Source organism: Oryza sativa, chromosome 10, assembly GCF_034140825.1.
Source record: "Oryza sativa Japonica Group chromosome 10, ASM3414082v1".
NCBI classification, from domain to species: Eukaryota; Viridiplantae; Streptophyta; class Magnoliopsida; order Poales; family Poaceae; genus Oryza; species Oryza sativa.
The window spans coordinates 22,715,942-22,737,561 of NC_089044.1; the positions used below are offsets into that span (position 1 = coordinate 22,715,942).

The 21,620-nt window shown below is 42.7% G+C and overlaps 2 protein-coding genes across 6 annotated transcripts; both read right to left on the reverse strand.

Annotated features, from left to right (window-relative positions):
- Positions 1–178: 178 nt before the first annotated feature.
- On the reverse strand, positions 179–12,231 carry LOC4349371 (uncharacterized). 4 transcript variants are annotated; one of them, XM_066304637.1, is made up of 17 exons: positions 11,917–12,231; positions 9,063–11,044; positions 8,753–8,932; positions 8,037–8,461; positions 7,707–7,926; positions 7,548–7,623; positions 7,416–7,468; positions 7,221–7,331; positions 5,606–7,144; positions 4,833–4,939; positions 4,644–4,746; positions 4,215–4,395; positions 3,567–3,634; positions 3,042–3,151; positions 2,086–2,940; positions 651–741; positions 179–560 (listed from the first exon to the last, which is right to left on the reverse strand). In XM_066304637.1, exons 2-17 carry the CDS (start codon positions 11,032–11,034, stop codon positions 544–546), a joined length of 6,108 nt encoding a protein of 2,035 aa, XP_066160734.1. In that variant the 5' UTR covers positions 11,035–11,044; positions 11,917–12,231; the 3' UTR covers positions 179–543. The 4 variants fall into 4 exon arrangements, with proteins under 4 accessions (XP_066160734.1, XP_015614106.1, XP_015614105.1 ...); XM_015758620.3 differs by having other exon boundaries at positions 3,042–3,154; XM_015758619.3 differs by having other exon boundaries at positions 7,548–7,635.
- A 3,227-nt stretch (positions 12,232–15,458) lies between these two features.
- Positions 15,459–19,643, reverse strand: LOC4349372 (uncharacterized). Of its 2 annotated transcripts, none has more exons than XM_015758948.3 (10): positions 19,187–19,643; positions 18,865–19,099; positions 18,553–18,669; positions 17,813–18,181; positions 17,151–17,464; positions 16,954–17,053; positions 16,795–16,854; positions 16,605–16,691; positions 16,094–16,234; positions 15,459–15,986 (listed from the first exon to the last, which is right to left on the reverse strand). In XM_015758948.3, the coding sequence occupies exons 1-10, from the start codon at positions 19,360–19,362 to the stop codon at positions 15,648–15,650; spliced, it is 1,938 nt and encodes a 645-aa protein (XP_015614434.1). In that variant the 5' UTR covers positions 19,363–19,643; the 3' UTR covers positions 15,459–15,647. The 2 variants fall into 2 exon arrangements, with proteins under 2 accessions (XP_015614434.1, XP_015614433.1); XM_015758947.3 differs by having other exon boundaries at positions 18,553–18,672.
- Between the last annotated feature and the right edge of the window lie 1,977 nt (positions 19,644–21,620).

The window sequence follows — 21,620 nt, forward strand, 5'->3', positions numbered from 1 at the left end:
CAGATCCAACCTCCAGCCAAACAAAGCTATCCGCCATTCCAGCTGCAATTGCAACGGCAAAGCGTGGACGCACAAATCCAGCTGAAAGAGCAGCAGCACGAAATTTGGTGATCACACAACGATGAAGAGGCAGCGGCGCAAGGAAGAATAAAAGGGTTCAAACTGTAGACGAATTCACTGAAGTCAAAACAAAAGGTAGCAATCCATCAATTCCACAAAAGGACGGAGAAGGTTAATACATCCGTCAAATGGTTTACCACAGACGATGAGTTTAAACCGTGTCCAATTTCTCTTTCGCTGTATCCATACAGATTAAACGGTGGTTTTTGGATGATTAATGTCTACTCTACATCACATAACACAAGTGTCCAGTACAAATCCAAAAAATAAACCCCACTAACTTAAGCTAGCATATAATACACCTGAGCACATCTTCTCCGGGGAAGTCTTTACTCCAATCCTATCCTCTTTTGCCTCCATCGAGCTAACCAGTTATGTACAAAACGAGAATTATCCCAACAACAGCGCAGCAAAGCCTTTTTCTCAGCCAAGGTTTCGCCCTGTTACACCAAACAGATTGCAAATTATCAGTGCCTCAGAGGGAAAATGGGGGCCATAAATTATCTACAAGCACGAAAAAGAAGAGTCACCTCTTGAGGAAGCACTTCTGTAGTTAGTCCTAGGACCCTTTTCGCCTGGAACTTTGGAAACTATAAGGGAACTCTGCAGACCCTCCAGTAACTGTCGCAAACACAAAACCAAAATTAGCATAAATGGCATGCTCAATAAAACAACAGGAAAATCAACTATTATCCACTCAGCATAGACATAATTAATAATTTGCCACCACATATTCGGCAATTTATTATTTGCCACTTAACAAGTACCATATGTCTATAATAAAATGCCACTTCGGGGAAGTTCGTTGCAATTTACCACCTAAACACCAAGCCCATCTATTTTTCTTCCGGTTTTGGCCATTGGTGATACCGCTTAGCTTGCACGCTTTGAACTATACGAGGCCCACTTTGAACCAGATGAGTGGCGCATTGCTCCCTACCATCCACGCGTGCAACGCAACAGTGCCCTGATGCCTCTCGTCATGGTCGCAATACAGCACTCTGGCGAAGACATAGGGTCACAACCTAAGGTCTTCAGGCAACTAAATTGGAAACTGCCCCTGACAAAACAATATCAACGATCAAGCTGCTGAAGCAGTTGGTACCATTCGACTGGTTTCATTTTTCTAGCATTTTTGGCTTAGCCATGCGAAGCATTTAGGAATAAGCATTCTTTCCACGCCTTGATTTACAGCTGAATTGCTTCCCTGTTCTTGCCAACAGAAACATTTACGATGGAAGTCGCATTGTGCCAGGACAAATTGGAGCAAGGTAATGCTGATTGCTGGCGCCAAGATGGTGACGGTGCCCATCACTGGTTTCCACAAGGGGATTGCGGAGGAACAGAAGGCAGCAATTTCGTGAGGAGGCAAGCAAAGAGATTAGCCTATGGCGCCGGAGGGCAAAACAGAAAGAAAAATAAGTGGGACGGGTATTTAGGGGATAAACTGATGGTGTTTTATTAGGAGTGTGCATCTCGAGTGGTAAACAGTTAATTAGCAACTACATAGCGGCAAATTCTTAAATACATCTATATTGAGTGGCAAAATAGTTAATTTTTCCCAAAAACAAATGGACTCCTACAAATTTCACAGCAAGCTCGCACATGCACCAGCCGTGTTTACTCATGTGCAGAGGCAAAAGAAAAGAACACAGGTATCTCAAACCATCTGAAGAAAAAACTACACTCATGTGCAGAGGCAAAAGAAAAGAACACAGGTATCTCAAACCATCTGAAGAAAAAACTGCCAAAAGTTTGTATGATACTGATAAACTCATCCAAATTATGACTAGTGAGAAAGGCTAGACCAACTACAACGTAACTACACACAAATTGTGTGCTACAGAGTAAACAGTTCTTTAAAGAATGTATTACCAACATTCAGTGACATAATAGTAAAAGTCGGTGCCAAAAGAAAGAAACAAATGTCCATTATAACTTGACGGTAGTTCCTGATTAACTTACCCGTGAGGTTGGTTGAATTCGGCGGTTCGACCTTCTGGGTTCAGTAGAATCAGCACTCTTCCCTGGAATTTCAGATGTTTTGTTTGTGGTCCTGTTCGAATTATCCATAGAAGGAACAAGTTTCCTTTTAGCTCGATCAGTAGTGGTTAAATTCTTCCTGGAAGTAGGAGCAGCAGATGCAGCTTGGATGTGTGGTTCAGAAACAGAAGAATCTTCAGATCTAAGGCCAACGCCATGGACAGAACTATTCTTTTCTACAGAGAGGTTCATGTTGTTGGAAGAACCTATTGTACTTCCTATAAATGTATGACTACTTTCGAAAACACCAGTGCTTGGGGCAGACATGGATAAAGGTCCCTTGCCAGGAATGATGTTAGTTGCACCATCCTGAGACTTTGTAGATTTAGGTACTCTCGATCTCATCTCCCCTATCCTCTTTCCTTTCTGGTCAACTTTAGAAGTACCTTCCCGTGGTCTTGGCACATTTGGCACCAAATGTTTCACAGGTCTGGTAGATGCATTACCCTCAGAAATTTTATCAGCTTGATCTGCATCATAGTGTTTGCTTACTTCCATAAACTTTTTCTTCTTTCCAGGTTTTGGAACACCAACTACCCGTGATCCTTCTTTCCGAAGTCCAGGTCGCTTGAAAGCAACACCATCAGTTTTACTCTCAACTACCCTCTTTCCGATGTTGAAAACCATGTCCCTATCAGATAAAGCCAATGGCTTTGGCTCCTCTGGTTTTGCTGCAGCATTTGTGCTCGTATCCATAGAAGGGCCTGCTGCTGCTCCACCAATAGGTACATGATCATTACCTTTTGTTCTTTGCCGTTTCTCATGAGGAGAATCACCCTGAGACCATAAAAAACTATTAATTGAATATAATTGTGCAAAAGTAATATATCAGGCATTCGATTGAAAAAGGAAATAGCATATCTAGAAAGTAAAGCCACCTTATTACAATCAACCGTCTTCCCTCGGGACCACTCTATCCACTGCCCATCGTTCCAAACAAGTGATGGGCGAAGATTCCAAGCATCAACAACTAAGGAATCACTGGTTCCTGCTGGATATAAAATGATCAACACAGAACAAAGGGTTAAAGGTCCTCCATTGAAGAATTCAAAATACACGAGTTAAAATGGAAACATAGGCTTTGATATGAATCACATAAATCAATATGAAAGCAGAAAGAGTTGTAAATAATCAAGATCAACAGTTTTTTCAATGAAAATTTTATGGTATATCAGTTTCAATTCTGAGGTGGCAGCATCCCACGGTCATATGGCTATGCACTTGTTAGGGTCAGTTTGAAGTGAGGAATGAGATGGTCAATTTGATTCATTAAGTCATCCCACAATAATCATGAAACGATCCCCATGATGGATCAACGTACACAAACCAAACATCCCAATAGTTCACCTGACATTCATGATAGTTGTATTATTACTGGTTAGCACATCACATTACTATGATACCTGAAAATTGTACGGTAAGCTTTGTTTCATCACCATCACGGTTGCGAGAAATAATTCCCTCTCGCCAACTGCAGGAAAAGAAAGAAATAGGTTACATATCAAAAGGAGCTAATAACAAAAAGTTACTGATGATACATCAAATTAGAATTGATGGGATTGGTTACATAGGTAGACTTAAACAACAAACCTCACATGCCCAAGAACCTATGTGCAAACAGACCCAGAGGAAATGAAGAAAATGGAACAAAAGGAAATCAACTCTAAAATACAAGTATATCAAAAAAAAAAAGTAAGGTATTTCAACCTATGATTTGAACACATCCCTCATCCAATTCACATAAAAAACACATGATTTGAACCTTGCATATATACTTCACATTTTTAACCTCCTGGGAATTGTCTCAACAGACTCAACATGGGACTAACATGCTGATACAGTAACAGAAAAACTAATACATAGCAGAAATCATTATGCACTCCGAGACAAAAACAAGACATGTTTGATTATTTCTACCTCTAGACATCCAAATTTTAAGCACAAAAATGGCATCAGGTTGGTTAGGCAAATGTACAAGTATACCATCCTCATCCATCTTCCAGCCCTTAACCTACAAAAATAGTAGAACTAGAGAATGTTGAATGACATACCTATCTTCAATCAATACGTCCACATGATCACCAATAGCCCAAGAGTAATTTCCTGATGTGTCCCTACGGCGCTTCCTAGTTCCTTTAAATCTAGAAACAGTTGCAGGATGAGCAAGGCGGATTTGAGGTGCCTTCTCCCCTTCCTGTCTCAATGGCACCCATTCTTTGCGAAGACCAGTTTCTGAAAATTAGTCAATCCCAATACTCGATCAGCTTAACACTTGACTGTAGCTCAAAGTATCACTATCAGCGTCAGCATTACTAGGACAGATATTGTGTATGGTGTATCTGATACCGAATAACCGATAGATCAATTTTGTGAAGTATCACCGCTATATAGATGTCGAAGGCCTTATAGTTGCATTGTGGAAAAGAAGTGCTCGTCACCACATCGATGTGGACATGTGAAAAGAATAAATGCACACTCACCTTCAGTGTGAGAGTCGTAGCTGATACATGCACTATCATTGTTTATATCAAGAACTTTGGCAGAAAACCAAGCTACTCCAGACTCACCCTTGTGAACTAAAACCTGATGAAATGAAATGCATGAGCTAAGAGGATATCACAGATTTGCAGTAAAATATGTGCAGTCAAACATTAAAGTTGTAAACTGACCTCAACAGCAGATCCCTTTTCAATGCCATTCCAGATTATGTTCGGTGCTGCATCATTTCTGTTCCCATTGACTGGAGCAATGGTGGGAACATCTTCAGCCACGTTCCCTACATGAGCCAAACAAAAACACAAAATCAGTTGCGCGAGTTGGAATTGAACACAACTACTCCCTGCTGCTTATGTTTAGACAACATGTTCAGCCCTAGCATCACGACAAAGGCATTGTCCAAAATGACCGCAACACCAATATCAATTGCTTCAAATTTCATTTTAATGCTGGGTAAAGAATCTTGGGTTTAATGCATATGCTGCCAATTTCCTTGTTCTCTTGCCACAATACAAGCACACACAATTCCAGACCACAGATACTTGATAAAGCCTAAGGGCCTGTTTTGGAGAGCTTCTAGCAGCTGCAGCTTTTCCCAGAATCGAAAGCTCCCCCAAACCGTCCAGCTTTTCATCCTAATTCTGAGAAGCTGTAGTTACGGAATCTAGAAAATGAACTAGAAGCCAGAAGCTAGGAAACCCAGCTTCTCCAGATTTTTGGAAGCTGCCTACCAACAAGTTGCTTCCCAAAATTTTAAACTGCCCCAAACAGGACCTAAGTATATCAATCACTCGAGTGGAAATATGTGCAAGATATTTATAATGGATAAGATGTAGCGAGAAATACCGAGGAACATGCTTCTTGAAAAACTTAAAAGGCCATATATTGTTGGACAAGTTGAGTCGTCTAAAGTGCCATATATTTATGAATGGGATAGTAGCTTTACCTGAATGCACTACATCTAGCTGCAACCCTTTGCCACTAGAAGATGGCTCTAAGTTCTGTATTGCATGGTCATGTTTAGCTTTGCCACCACGCTTCCTTCCAGATTTACTAAAATCAGTAGGTAGTTCCAATTTTGTAGCCTTCTTATTCCTCACTTGATCAGATTTCCAGTAACCATCAGGACCAGCTTCCAACAGCTCACTAAGGGTAAAAGGTAAAGGTTCACCCATACCAATGATGGTTCCTGCTTTGAACACAGCCTCTGCAGCAAGTTCTGCAGCTTTCAGAATGGCATCCAAGTTTTCTGCACGTTTTGCAGCTGCTGCTGCCTCTTCAACCCTCTTTCTAGCAACCTCCCGTGCCACTGAAATAATGGAACCCTTGGAAATGTCATCCTTTGTTTTCCAAGACGATGTGGGTGTCAAACTTGAGAAACTAGCCAGGTTGTTACTGACTTTAAATTCACCAGCATCATGCTTCTGAGAGGAATTTGCATAGGTAGAAGAAAGGACTTCCTCTGCCATCATTTTTGCCTGCAATGCAGCCTCTGAGGCCATCTTAGCAGCTTCAGCAGCTGCCTTTGCAACAGAAACTGCTGCAGAAGCAGCAGCAGCAGCTGAAGTAAGCTTCTCTTCTACTTCTGCAGGTAATTTGCCTTTCGAATTTGTTGATAAGTGGCTCCAAATACCTTCAGCATGCCTAACTGCATCCATCGCATGCACACCTGCCCCTTTTGCTTGTCCCATTGATTGCTCTATTGCACCAGAGATCTGTTCTGAAAAGATTCTTTGCTCTGCATCCTTGATACCAGTAATCTGATAATTAGGCACAGGGGTGACCAAGCCTGTGTTAGAAACAAGCCCACTGGCCAAAATATTGCTTGGAGAATGAGTGGATAAGGTGAAGCCTGGTGTATGCTGAGTGGCAGGAGTAACAGATGCAATATCTGTTTTGAGCAGAGGGGCAATGATAGGTTGTTCTGGACTTGCTGGAGCTTTCTTTCTTTTTCTTGACTTTTGTGGTGTAGCTCCACGCTTAGAAGTAGAAACCGATGCCTTCTGTTTTTCCTCAGGTATGACTGCTAATGGAGAAATGGTAGAAGGCGCCTGATTCGGAGGGAATGCAACAGGTGAAACAGCTTGTGAAATGGATATGTTTTTAGAGGATGCTCCCTTTGCAGTTTCATTTGCACTTGCCGGCACAGGCGGTTTCATCGATGAATCAAATATCAAATTCTGTGGTTGAACCAACCAGGGGGCAGCGCGCCCACCAGGGCTCTGGGGAAACCACGATGCAACACCAGAAGTAGGCTGCCTTGTCTGTGAACTGTATGGGAATACTGGTGATACAGCCTGGCCAAAATCCAGATGAGTACCTCGTGGCAAGCTCAAAGCAGAACTACCAAGAGGAGACATATTTAAAGTTGGCAAATGAAGGGGCACAGCAGTATGTGCTGGCAACACAGTTTTGCCACCCTTTTTGCTAGCTGGTGCAGTTTTAACCGCTGTGCTTCTACTGGCTTTTTCCGTCACACGGCTACCTGCAGACATCTTTACTTAGAAAACAGAATATTGTGCAATACATAGAATACTATGACATAATCACACAATATTTACCTATATGTGAGCTTGTAGGAGTCTCCAAGCCAGTTAAAGATGACCTCTGACTATTATATCTTTCCAAAGCAGCTTGCAAAAGTGTCCCCCATGGAGGCTTACGACCACATGCTGTTCAGTAATACAAATAAATGAGAATATAGGATAGAGATAAAAAATTATCACTTTGAAACTTTGCAATGGAACCAAACAAACCAGGTTCTCCAAAAGCTGACACCATGTAAGATTCTGCCGGTGGCATTCCTTGACTGCCAAAAGAAATAGTTTTCGCTAATCAACACATTTGCATATATAACCAACTCAAATTTAAGAGAGTTTAGAGTTTACATGAGAGCTCCATAAACAAATATCTGTGCACGTAGCTGCACATGCTGTAAATCTGTGAAAGGTTGGTGCCCCAAAGCTGCAGAAGAAACTGAAGTAGTCAGGTCAGGTAATTTATATACTTAGACCACTTGTACACAAGAGATTTACGACTTTACGCACCATTGACATCAGGAGTTGGATGTTGTTGTTCCTGCTCTAGTGGTGTACTTTTGGCTTTAGTGATATGACCAATATGTGAGCTTACAGAAGACCCCTCAGCACTTCCAACCACTTTCCTTCCAGATAGTTGTTCTTTGCTGGTCTCCACAATCGCCAAATTCTTACTTTCATCACTACCATGATTCGATGGATTTCCAGGTTTAGGAATTCCAGTGGTTACCTAAAATTTAGAGCATAATAGACCATGTTAATAAGTCTCAGCTACTTAATCTATGAAAAATCGATGAATTTATTAGTTTCAAATACATCAAAAGAAGGCAAGAAAGAAACCTCGGGACTCTGAGCAACTTCAGGTCGAGGCAATGGGCTCCAAGCAGGAGCATGAGCTTTCTCAGTTATATTTAGTGGAGCTCCAACCTCAAATGAAAAACTTTTATCTTCGGCTGTATGCGTCTCCTCCGAAGTAAGAGTAGGTTTTACATTTCTGGAAGAACCTTCTTTTGAGACATGGGAATTGTTAGTCGAAGCTGTATGATCTTTAGGATCCTTGGGTGGTTCGGTTTGTTTGTGATGAAGCAAAGCATTACTGCCCTGCCCATCTTCTTCTGGACAGGATTCATTGCAACTAATCACTGTAGGCGAACCACATGTAGCATCAGTGCAGCTTCCTTCACCAGTCCCATGTTCTAAGCCATTCTTATTCTCTGATGAAACAGTAACAAGAGTACGATCTCCACCATGACTTAATACCTTATCTGTAGAAAAAGAACGTATCACTTTGGATCCACTTGAATTACTCCACTACTTATGTTAGCATACTTAACACGTTTACTTGGAATAGAAATGTGAATATGGTTCAGTGCACAGAATGATACTGGTAGAAGTGCATAGAAAAGCACTTAAAAGTCTAAAAGATCAAATAAAAAAGAACAGATGAACTATTACTATCAAATGTTTGCTTTATAGAAAAGTTCTATTTCCTAAAAAGAATAGTAGTGAACAGCTCTTTTAGAGGAAAATGGCATTAGAGGCCACAAGCAACTGACCTTGTAACTGCACACCCGAATCATCCATCCCATTCAAGGGAACTTTTCCGTTATTTTGTTCACCCTTTTCAGACGAGGCACCCAAGACAGAGGATGGTGCAACTAAATCTTCATGATCCTCAGGTTGCATCAAAGGCCCAGTAGTCAAGACTTTCGGTGGACAAGCGTCTGGATGATCACCTGAATGAATCCAAGCATCGTCAGTTTTAAAGACAAACTCCACATTAATGGAATGCATGTTAGTAATGCATACATCTCAAAAATACGCCAACAGGACTGATATGATAAAAGGAAATATAGCATAATTCACCTAGTTTATCCTGAGTTGCATTTGTGGTCAAACTACCCGAAGAAGTGGCCTGTTCTTCGCATTGTGGTGTTTCTGCAACAGCATCAGTACCACTGCTACAAATAGTATCAATGTTCGGATTCACTGATCCTGTTGATCCCATCAGCAAGGGCTCAGAAACAGGAGATGTGGTATTGTGTTCTCCAACTTCTAAAGTAGATTTATCATCTTCCTTCAATGGCTCCTCATGATTCATTGAGGACATTTTCTCAGGATCGTCTTCTAATGCAGGCACAACACCTTCCTTGAATGACACCTCGTGGTTAACTGTGATGCTTGGGTCTTTTTCATCAGGTAAACAAGCTGAAGAATTGTCAGGCACAATATCACCCGGTGACTCAAACTTATCATCTGTTGTACTGGTAGAAACTGCAACTTTTTCACAATGACCACTTTTCACTACATGTACAACGTTCCCTGAAACAGCTGAGATTTGCCCTCTGATTGTCTTCTCTTCCATAACACCACTAGATAGATTATCAACAGAATCTTGAAGCTGCTCCAACATGGCAAGTTTTGAGTCATCACTAGTGCTATGGTTCGTATCATCCACCCTGTCATATTTGGTTTCTTCAGAAACTCCAGCAACATGAGCAAGCTGTTTTCCTTTTGGAGACTGAATAAACTCACCACTTATGGTTGGCAAAGGAATGACAAGATGAGGACTAGAATTTTTCAAATCTGGCTCACCTTGAGATTTAGCAGAATTGGGTTCTTCACTAGCACCAAATTTCTTCATGGCGGGCTCACTGCTCCTGTCAATAGAACCTTTTGTGCCTTCTGATGCATGCTCGACTTGTAAGAAAGATGATTGCAGTGTAGCACTGGCTCTCTTACTAGTGTCATCACTCCTGTGCAGCATCTTTACTGGATTTGTGATGGCCTCCAGTAATCCATCAGAACTTCCCGACAATAAAGTTTCATTGCTAACTTCACTAGTTAAGTTTGAAGAACCCAAATGCTGGCTTGTACATGACAAATTTTGCAAATCATGAAGTCCATCTTTATTTTCATTCGTGTGGCATATTTCTGAACCTTGAGTGGTAACACCAACTCCTGATTCTTGATTGTCCTGCTCAAAGTGATATGAGCTGGTAGTATAAATGTTCTGTAATGGTGCCAAGTCTGAGAAGGGTTCATTATTCAACTTTCTAGAACCTACTCCATCTGACTGTATGTTGAGGTTGTCCAAAGAATCGTCATCATGGACCACCTCAAAATAGCTGCCAACATCTGGACAGCTTTCTGATGTTTTCTTTGGAGAAGAAGACCTCCCACTCACTATGCACCTCTCAGAAACAGATTCCAGCGTATAGTTAGATTTTCTGTCTGATAAAGTTGAACCTACTGCTTGTTCAGCTTTGTCATCCACTGAGAAAGGTCTGATATGCTCAAGCTGAGGCTGAATCCTTGAAGGATCTTCTGCCATTTCCGAACGAGTGCTCTGAGACTTATCATTCTCAGCTGGTACTATAATGTTGCCTGTGGGAGAATCACTTGTTTTGGACGGCATGTTGGATGGATCAGTTTTACTGTCCATTCCACTAATCTGATGATGTGCGTTCTCATCCATGTTACCGGTCATCTCATTTTCACCCACTGACTTCAATAACATTTCCACAGATTCAGTGGATGTTGCCTCAGACCATACATTATTTGTCCTATTTATAGAGCAAGATTCAGCAGCACTAGAACTAAAATCAACAACACTACTTCCAGTGGACAAAACCTCAATCCAACTGTTGCCGTGACCTTGTCCGCTAAAAAGTCCCTCTGAATCAATTAGGTTATCAAATCTGAGGTGGCTTTGTAGTTGGTCGTCGATGTCAAGTTTGGGCAGTGGAAATTGCCGCAGACCTGCTGGGAATTTATTGTTGTCTTCACCAGCTAACTGGAAATTCTGGCTCTGAAAATCAGAATCATCATAATCCATGGGTGTTTGCCTGCAAGGTGTAGTAATTCAGTAGAGACAAAACTGCCAACAACAAGAAAACATCAATAATTAAAGTGGACTAAGGAGACTTTCGACCAAGCTAAGCATTTGTGAACTGCGTATGCCACAGTCCATACATATAAATAACACCAAAGATAAATTCATCAGACGGATAACTAAATGCTCCAGGCACTGCATTTTTCCCAACTCTAGGCGACCAACACAGAGTGCCTACTGATGAAGATTGCATTATAGGCTATAGCAAGTAACGCTGGAAGGCAGAGATTTAAACCATGATGATCGTGTGGGACTTGCTTGCCTAAAGCTCACAAAGTAACCACTTAGAATGTGCTAAATGCTAATTCAACATGAGATGATTCACCATGATGGGGCATCCAGTACCAACTAAAATGCCATCTATTGGTCAGGTAAAAAGGATCAAGGATGTCCCAGTTTGACCACCAGCGCCCTGTGGTTAGTGAACATAAACAGAGCTTATACAACCAGGTCGGCACAAGTCAAAAGGCATACTCTATGCTCCGCAAGCCCACTGTACAACCAAAGCCGCAATTCAAACCTACGGGAATGAACTAGGCTATCATGCTAACTTCCTGACTTAGTATAACTGACGGCGCGCCGCAGCATGATACTACTCCGAAAGCTCAAAACCCTAATTCCAGCCCCAACCGCGAGTCTCCAACTAAACCTTCAAAAAAAAACCATCCATGCACACAGCGGCCCGACTTTAAGCCCCACGCAAAACCCTAACTCGCGCCGGTCTAAGCGCAGCGCCACTGAAGCAAGCAACGCATGACGGGCGCACAGCGAGAGAGCAAAAGCGGAAGCGAGGGGAGGGGGGAGAGAGCGAGGAAGACGTGTTACCGAGTGGAGGTCGCCCGCGCCTCTACCACCCTCCATCCGTGAGCGGAGTCGTCGGAACCCTAGATCCTGCGGGGCGGCGGCTGCTGCTCATAACCCCCGGCGCCCCGGCGCCGGAAACCCTAGCTCCTGCTCGTGCGTCGGCGGGAACCACAAGAGGACAGAGAGAGAGACGACGAGCGCGTCCCCCCCGCGTGGCCGTGGGTCGCGCTGCGAGACGACGGCGAAGGCGGCGGCGGCGGCGGTCGGCGGCGAGGGCGGAGTGGTGGAAATGGGGAGGGGTGGACTGAGAGAGAGGGGAGGAGGCGTGAGTGGTGTAGTGGTGTGGTGGTGGAGGGGGGTGGGGTTTTGTTGCGGCGGCATCTTGCCTGTGGTTTGGTTTGGTTTGGCTGCTGTGCCTGTGCTGTGCTGCGCCTGCGCGGCCGCACCGCACCACGCACGCACGCACCAGTCACCGCGCACACAGACGCGATGCGAGTGCGACCCGGAGACCCTTCCTCCCTTGGTTGGTTGGATGGATAGATCGGGTTTGGTTTGGTTTGGTTTGGTTTTCTTTTTCTTTTCTTTTCTTTTCTTTTATTTTCTTTTTTAGACGGGTTTGGGTTTTTTGAGTTTTTGGGGGGGTTGGGTTGACGTGGAGCTTTTGGCTGTGGGCGACTTGAGTGACTTGTGTGAACGCAGCCTGTCAGGAGAGGTGCTGTGACTCTAGTCTATGGACCTACAGGCTGGGGCCATGGCCCACATGTGGGTAGATTGACTTCGGTCCTGTCAAAAATTTACACCCTATCATATCAAATATTTGAAAATATACATAAAGTATTAAATATAGACGAAAAAATAACTAATTACACAGATTGCGTGTAAATTGCGAGACGAATCTTTTAAGCCTAATTGCGTCATGATTTGATAATGTGGTGTTGTAGTAAACATTTGCTAATAACGAATTAATTAGGCTCACTAAATTCGTCTCGCGGTTTACATGCGGATTATGTAATTTGTTTTATTATTAAACTACGTTTAATATCTCAAATATGTATCCGTATATCCGATGTGACACGCCAAAACTTTACACTTCCTATCTAAACACACCCTTCGTGAGAATATCTCCATCCATCCATCGTTTATTCTCAAGGAATATCTATGTACACTTGGTATACTCAATGCAGCATTTACTTATTCTGCTTTTAAATATGAATGTTTGTAAGATTCAAATTTATTCCATTTTAGGAAAATTAGAACCATGCTATTATAATTTTGCAAATTTTGAGATATGCCATCCTGACCCACATGTCATTGACTCATGTGGGTCCTATATGTCATTGAGATACCGATGGCATATCTCAAACTTTGCAAAATTATAATGGCATGGTTCCAAATTACCCATTTTATTTCCGTGGTATAAGTATTTTTATTACACTGATTTCAACCCATGAAGATGGACACATTTTCAGTCATCGGGTGCTTAGGATGGAAATCCATGTGATTCAAAAATATACCCGTGAGGTAACTGAAAAGGGATATTTTCTTTTTAATCTTAATCTTTTTCTTAAACAATGCAAATATACTTATATCACGAAGGCAGGTAGTTGATAATGTGTATGTATAACATAATTTTTGGTGCATCCCTATTGTATTTCTTACTAGTATTACTCTGAAAGAATATTTATCTACGTGTCTCCTCTCTCGCGCCATAGAAACACAAAACCACCATCTAACTTAAAAAAACACAAACAGCTGATAAAACCTAATTGATTGGTTAGGGTTAGTTCGCTTCTTAGAGTTCCCAACTCCTCTCCCATGTTTTTCATACTGTTAAATGGTGTATATTTTATAAAAAAAATTGTATAGAAAAGTTGCTTTAAAAATTATATTAATATTTTTATGATTTTTAGCTAATGCGTAATTAATCTCGCGTTAATTCTTTACTTTGTTTTTTGTGTTAGGAGGCAAGGTCACGAACCTTGTCTCCCGAACTTAGCCTAAAAAGAGACTAGATCTCGTACTCACACTCCAAACAAAAATAAAATTTGAAAGGAGAGACATCACTCTGAATATTTTTTTAAGAAGAAACAATAAGCGTGTTGGAGATTTAACATGAGCCATTAAGATTGAAACCACGCATCACTTGCCATTACACTGTTAAGTATATCTCATACTCACATTCCTAGTCCATTCCCAATCTCATGTACCTTAATCACCATAAAGTTTAATATTTATCACAAGTTCCAATGTCCATGTTTGTTTATAATAAAGCCAATGTATTTGTTTTCAGTGAACAAAACGCCTATCCTGCGTTATACTACGAAATATTATTTCAATTACTCTTTAAGTAAATACATGTTATGTCTTTATAGTGTCCAGGATTTAACTTACTGGGGAAGGAGGGGTTACCGCATCATACCGATAAAAGATAGGTAACAATCCAGTTATCAGGGTTGAATAATAAAAAAGCTAACAATATTTACTAAAAGTCTAAGGGCCTGTTCTGCAAGCTGTGCAGCAGCTGCAGTCCCTACTATCTTAGAGCTTGTTGGACTGTTCCAGTGCGCCGCAACCCCGGCAGCCAAACATGCCCTTCTTTTGATCTTTATGGGTTACGAAGCTCTTAATTTAGATTTTACTTCGATTTCTGTTAGCATGCTTTGTTTTGATCTTTATAGGTTACGAAGCCCTTAAATTTAAATTTTACTTCGGTTTCCGTTAGCAGGTTTTTCAAACTGTTAAACGGTGTGTTTCTTATGAAAACTTTCTATATAAAAATTTCTTTAAAATATCAAGTATATCCATTTATCAAGTTTGTAATAATAAAAACTTAATTAATCATGTACTAACAGTTCTTGCTTTTTATGTGAGTCAACTTCATTTTTATCTTTATCAGTTTCAAACACCAACTCAAAAAGGACCTTAACCACATATACGGTAAGTGGTAACTGGCGGTACGGAAACCTAGTTGCATTAAATTGAGATTCTTTGACTTAAATCACATGACTTCTTTGAGCCACTACTGGCATTTGAGCACCTCTTTGCTATGGACTCACATGCTAGTAACTCTAAAGTCACCTGACCTAAGGCAAAGGATTTTAATCTAGTTGCATTGCACCACGATAAACTGTTCACTTTTTTAAAAAAAAACTTTATTTTTTTATTTTTAAAGAAGGCATAAATGTTCATTTAGAAGACATGATCCGAGAGGGCTGCTATCCCTGCGCACGCCGTGTTCAGGCGGGCAGGAAAGGGCAGTGTAGTCACTGTAGTGGACGGTGCATAGTCACTGTAGTGGACGGGCAGCGTACCGTAGCATCCGAACGAAAATCGTCTCATTCCCCAACGAAATCGCCGATTCTGCCAGCTTATCTTCTTCCTCGTGTTCGTCGCGAAACACATGGATAATTTACCCCCCCCCCCCCCCCAACACACACACAGCTTCGTAGCTGCCACTGTCAGTACTCTCTCTGTTCATGTTTTGCAAACCAACCATTTTAATTGCTCGATCCAGTCTTACCTGCCATTTGCAATGAACCATCCAGTCCAAAAACACAGCAACATTCTCAAGGAATCCATTGCTACTAGATATTAGCAACAATCCAATTCTGTACACGGCACAGCAAAAATAGATGTAGCACTTCTGAACTTTGTCACTGATCTCATCTCATCTTCAATTCTTCATCTCAAGATCACAAAACAACAATGCAGCGCGAAACATTGGAGCATCAGAATGTACGCTTGTTTCTTGCTCAGAAGAGTGGCTTGTCGACCATGGTCCGGGGGAAGGCGTAGCGGAACCTGGCGTTGTAGGGGAGCCACTCGACGGCCTGCGCTGCCTTCCTCCGGCCGCCGCCGGCGTCGACGCACAGCCGCTGGATGGCGTCCTGGGTGGCGCGGGCGTCGGCGTTGTCGCGCGCCCACGCGAGGAGCTCGTCGGCGCCGGCGAGGCCGGCCTCCCGGGCGTACCGCTCGACGAGGCGCGGCAGGAACACCTTCTTGGACTTCCTCACCACCACGCTCGCCTGCAGGAACTCCCGCTTCGCACGCTCCAGCTCCTCACTGATGTTCTTCGCCGTGTACACCTTCAGCTGAAACATTTTTCTTTTTAGCTTGCCATTTTCTTCAGAGTTCAGAACAATAACAAGCAGTGGAGCTGCACGGTGGTTTTGTTGTGCAGTGTCAAATCGACAATTACCATGGGATCAGATGAAGCTCCTGTGCACAGAGCGAACAGGGCGAGAGGCTGGCAGTCCGGCAGGCCGAATTTGAGCTGGACGAGTTGCTTCTCATCTGCGCATTTCTTCCGCATCGCCGTCGACAGTATGGATTCAAACCACTGCAAGTATGAGGGTGAGTCATCAGTATTGTGCCTTCTCTGCTACTCCTAACTTAGCTGATTGCTATGTACTACATGGCAGTGAAATTCGTATCAGTTATCATAAGTGATGTTCTTTGGTTTGTTTCATTGATGTTCATATAAAGACCACCTAGACCAGTAGGCCAGTCAAACAGTAAATTTAGGATCTTGGTTTGGAACTCAGAAGTGCAGAATCAATGTCAAATATACTTATGACATACTCATTTAGGAAAAATGATTTCATTTTTTTTGTTCATTTATAGAATTTTAGCCTGAAATTATCTATACTTCTTATGAACAATCTGAAGCACAAGTTAAAATTCAGCATGAAAGTGCAAGTCATACATACACGACCAATCCGTGGAGATCTGCAGCATAGTAGAGCGTGTTCGATGGAATTGGCCGTGACTGCATGGCCTCCAATATTGTAGGCAGCCTGCTTACGGTGATTTATTTGTAAGTGAAAAACTCAATAATTCGGTAGCAAGCACAGTATGCTTACATTGCAGGAATAGATATTACTAGAATATCTTTTTCACCTTGTGAAATAGAGCCATTCTTTTCAGAGAACTGTTTGGAATGCCATATGCTAGATATGCCTGCAAGCGAATTATATGCAAATCAATATAAGCAGTAAGAGCATTAAAAGTATAAGTATAAAGAATAACAGTAACCACTGTAGAGTATCCAGCAATTACATGCATGACAAGAGAATTATACACATTGATCCAGAAGGCCAATTTAATATTGGTTTCTGACATACTCAGATCAACCCTTTCAAGCTGCTCCACAAGCAACCTGCACCCAAAACAACACAGTGAAATTTGTTATGTTATTGTCAGGAGCATATATATTATGTTTTCATGATGTGTAGATTATATTATTTTGGACCAACCTGTAGTGCGTAATTGCATAAGAGACATCTGGCATGTGATTCTTATCAGCTGATATTGAAGATACTTCCACCGTACATTTGGTGTTTGACAAATTAGTGTCCTCTCCGTTTCCTCTCCGAGGAAGAATGACATTTGTTGATGACCTCGACAAGAATGGTGAACGGACCTTTTCAGGGTTTTCGGGACACTCGGTGCGAAGAAGACAGTATATGGAGGCCATGCATCTAACCATTTCTTCGGATATTTTGCTTGGACATTGGTAGAGGTGATCTTTCAGGGTCCGAGTCAAAGAACTACTTCCTGAATAAGGAAGCTTTTTTTAAGGAAGAAAAGGCAAAACAATAGTCAAGATAAGTCCAATATGTGATTTTCTGCTTTTAGAACATCTTCTGAATTAAAACCAACAGGCTCAAGGTATAAATCTGGGGAATAAAGCATCACTGTGGCATGTTTCTGAATCAAACACAATGAACATGAAATATGCACCCTAAAATAGATTTTCGGCTGATGATTGACTAGCACCTATGATTCCTCAAAAGGGCATATAAAAGACTAGGTTAAAAATTGGCAGCATGACATACACAGAAATAAATATGATAGTCGTTTTGAGGATTTTGCTAAATGCTTGTAAAAAGGTTGATTTTCTTCTCAGATGTTTTACCTTCCTTGGATCTGGTGGGAAGGTTGCAGGGTGAATATCCAATGTTTCACTTGAGAAAGATTCATGCTTAATCTTGGTTTTCAGCATACTCTTCGATCTCCCCGACTCCGATACCGATGTCATGATTTGGAAAGGTTGGAGCGGGAGCTTCTTAGATGAGCAAAATGCACTCGATATTATGCTCGGATGCCGTCTTGTTCTAGAGCTGATACTCTTGGTATGCGCTGGGGAAGAAAGACCAGAACTCTGCCCTGAGGATGCTCCAGACGCAGATTGATCGAAGATGCTTCTGTAGAGGGTAAGAACATGCTGCTCACGGTTTGCGATTTCCTCTTCAAGCAATTCAATCTCTGCAATCAGTTCCTTTGTCTGCAGGGACAACAAAAACCACTTATTGAACACAATAACTTGAAAATGATGGAGCCAGCACTTATCCGTTTGTCCCCTCTTGATTTAATAATTGCTTTACTGAAATTACAAGGCATCCCATTAATGCAGAAGTATGTCTGTCTAGTATCATAACTGAATTACCATGTTCCCTTAAACCGATTTTTCATGGGAAAAAAAAGGAATTTAAAGAGGATTAATCAGTTATCCAAGGAGATACAATTAAACTTGCAACAGCATTGCTGAGACATTGCAAGCACAATTAAAACGCTCAATTTATCTGCTCAGTGTAGCACACGAATCAATTAACAGTCGCAAGGGGAAATTCTGCAGAGGCAGGAAAACCATCACACCTGAGCTGGGAAATGCATGTGGCCAGGAGACAGAGTGCTGGATGCGCGGCCAATCGCCCGGTCAAGCATGATCCGGATCGACCTCTCCTGATGCAGGTTAAGCTGCAGCTGCCTGATCTGCTAGAATTCAGAAACAACGCACACATAACAACAATCAATCAATCAATCATCATTTTCAGAACTGCACAGTAGGCAAAAATCGGCATGGCTTAAGCTATTTTGCATGACGATCCTCACTCACATCATTCTCCTCTCTTCTAATATATTGACGGTGCAATCCTTTTACGTGTTCGCGAAAGAAAAAAAACTCACATCATTCTCCAGCGAGACGCGATGGTTCGGCGACGCGCTCGCCCTGCTGCGATCTCTCGTCAGTACATGGTGGATGGAGGAGCCCTCGGCGGCGGCGGCGGCGGCGGCGTGGGATTTCCTCGTCGTCGCGTCCGGTTGGTGATGAGAGCTCGGCGTCGCCTGTGCTGCTTGGGTGCAGCGCTGATCGTGCAACGCCGCGTGCTTGCATGGCTCCAGGCTCCGATCGGAAGAAGCACTGGCTCAAGAACAGTAACCATTCCTAGGCACAAGTTAAAAATCCCAAACTTGCACTGCAAATGTGAAGAGAGAAATCAAAGATCACCTCTTGGATCGCCGGTGTCGCGGCAAGGCGGCAGCGGCAGCGGCAGCGGCATGCTTGCGCGGGGAGGCGTCGCCGCCGTTCTTGCCGCCTCCGCCGTACTGTCCGCGAGGTTCTTGTGCTCCTCCTCCTCCTCCTCCTCCACCCTGCACCGTCCCTTCCATGGCGGGTTGAGCCATCACTAGGCTACGCTAGCTTCATCATCTTCGTCTTCCTACATGGCATCGAATCGCCAAGCATGGAAGCTGCTGCCGCTGCTCGTCTTCGCGGGGGGCAAAGAGCATCGCGCGCACAGTGGTGGCCTGGCAGCTGCGCGAGACGGCGGCGACGAAATTAATAGCACCACGTCGCCGTGTCGCTGCTGCTGCTGCTGCTTGGTGCACTGCAGTGCAGGGAGCAAGTGAGGAGGGATTCGGAATTCGGAGGTGTGGGAGACGATGGCGATGGGGGAGTAGTAGACGAGTAGTAGAGTGAGGAGGTAGGGGGGAGTTATTGCGGTGAAGCGAATCAGTTGGTGGAGGCGAGTAAATGCTCGCACTGCTGCTGCACGCCTGCACTGACGCAGAGTAATGGAGACCGATCGACCAAGAACTCGCCATTGTTACCACTAAAAACTTCTCTCTTCTCTTCTCTTTTCTTTATTTTATTTTCTCTCTGTGTGAATGTTTCCTTGCGTGATTCTTCGGTTGACCTCGACTGTACAACAGTGGCAGCCACTGGCTCCAGCACTCCAAAGTCCAAGATCGATATTATACTTTTGTACGGTGAGTGGCACTGCTCCTAACATTCTTTGTCCAAGGGCCTTTGCTGTGGATCAAAGTTTGGTCTGCATCCAAAACAAAGAATCAAACTTTGCGGATTAGCGGCAAGTCGCTGATTAGTTTTCGTTTCAAAGGGCAAGGTCAGGAGCTCTGCCTAATCAAGTCAAAAGTACTTAGAAAAGCGGTTCTTTAATCCATTTGCCAATCAAGCACGGCATAAGGGCACACTGTTGTGTTAACTCACACTGCCCCAATTCCTACCTAAACTCGATCGCTTCAGCAGATAGCAAAGATCATGTCTACGAGATACGCGAGCAGATGGCCTAGTATTCTCTACTAACACCATGGGGGCGTGGAATCGACATGATCAGAGATGATCAGTTCATGCTGCCGGCAAAGTTTCACGAGGTAGGTAGGTAATGGCATCAATGCCGTTGTTAATGCTCTCCTCCTTTGCATGTCCCAGGAAGCAGTGTGTGTTTGGTGACTGTTTTCCCTTTTCACTCGATCTGCAGCACGATGCCCACACAATAATACTAACACACTACTGTGCTTGTTCTTGAACTTGGCTACTCCTCGTCGTATACGCTTTTCAAATTTCTAAATGGTACATTTAATGTAAAAAAAATTTATATATAAAGTGCTTTTAAAAAAAATTAAATAAATCCATTTTTCAATTTTTTTGTAATTATGGTACTTAATTTATCATATGATGATCATATTTCTCGCTTTGGTGTGTAACTAACTAATAAGCTAAAAATAACCTCTAAAAAGAACACGCCTTACAACTCCTGATGATCTCTTTATGTTCTTTTGCTGTCCCGACCAAATTTCATTAAGAACCCGGCAAAAACAAATTTCATTAAGAAGAGTGGTATATGCAAAATGATCTCTTTCTTTTTGCTGTAATCTCTGCTTTGTGAGCTGTGAACCTATCAGTACTGAGCAGGGTTGACGGTCCTAATACCGAACTGAAAACTGCTCACGAGCGGTACCTTAGGATTTCGTGGAAACCGTTGGTAATCCGACAAGAACCGACGAAATTCGGACAAAGCTGATGAGATCAGTTTGATTTTTTTTTCAAAAGACTGAAAAACCAATAGGTTTTGTGTTTTCGATCTTGTCCGGAAGGTTCGGACCGGTTTTCATCAGTAAAAACTGACTGTGAGTCCGTGCGACTGACTGCTGAAAGGTCTAAAACTCTGGCCGAGTTTAGTTCCAAACTTTTTCTTTAAACTTTAATTTTTTCATCGCATCAAAACTTTCCTACACACAAAAACTTCCAACTTTTTCATCACATCGTTTCAATTTCAACCAAACTTTTAATTTTGGCGTGAACTAAACACACTCTAAGGCACCACATCTGCTTGATGGAAGCTACTATAGACCAATTGCACATATGCATATATGCTTTGCATTGCATGGCAGCAGGGGGCAGCATTGCAGTTACAGCTAGCTAGGCAGCTACTGTGTATTGTGTAGGCAGTGAATGGGTGTAGTAATGCTCACATCACAGGCAGGCAGGCAGCAGAGAGTCGTCAGGGTTTTCAGAAGATGTGTACGAGTGGAACAGTGCAGTGATCCATCTAACGCATTGATTCGATCTTGGTTTTTGGTTGGATTGGATTGGATTCCCCCTCTTGCAATTACATGGCGAGCAGGGTTTCCCCTTGGAT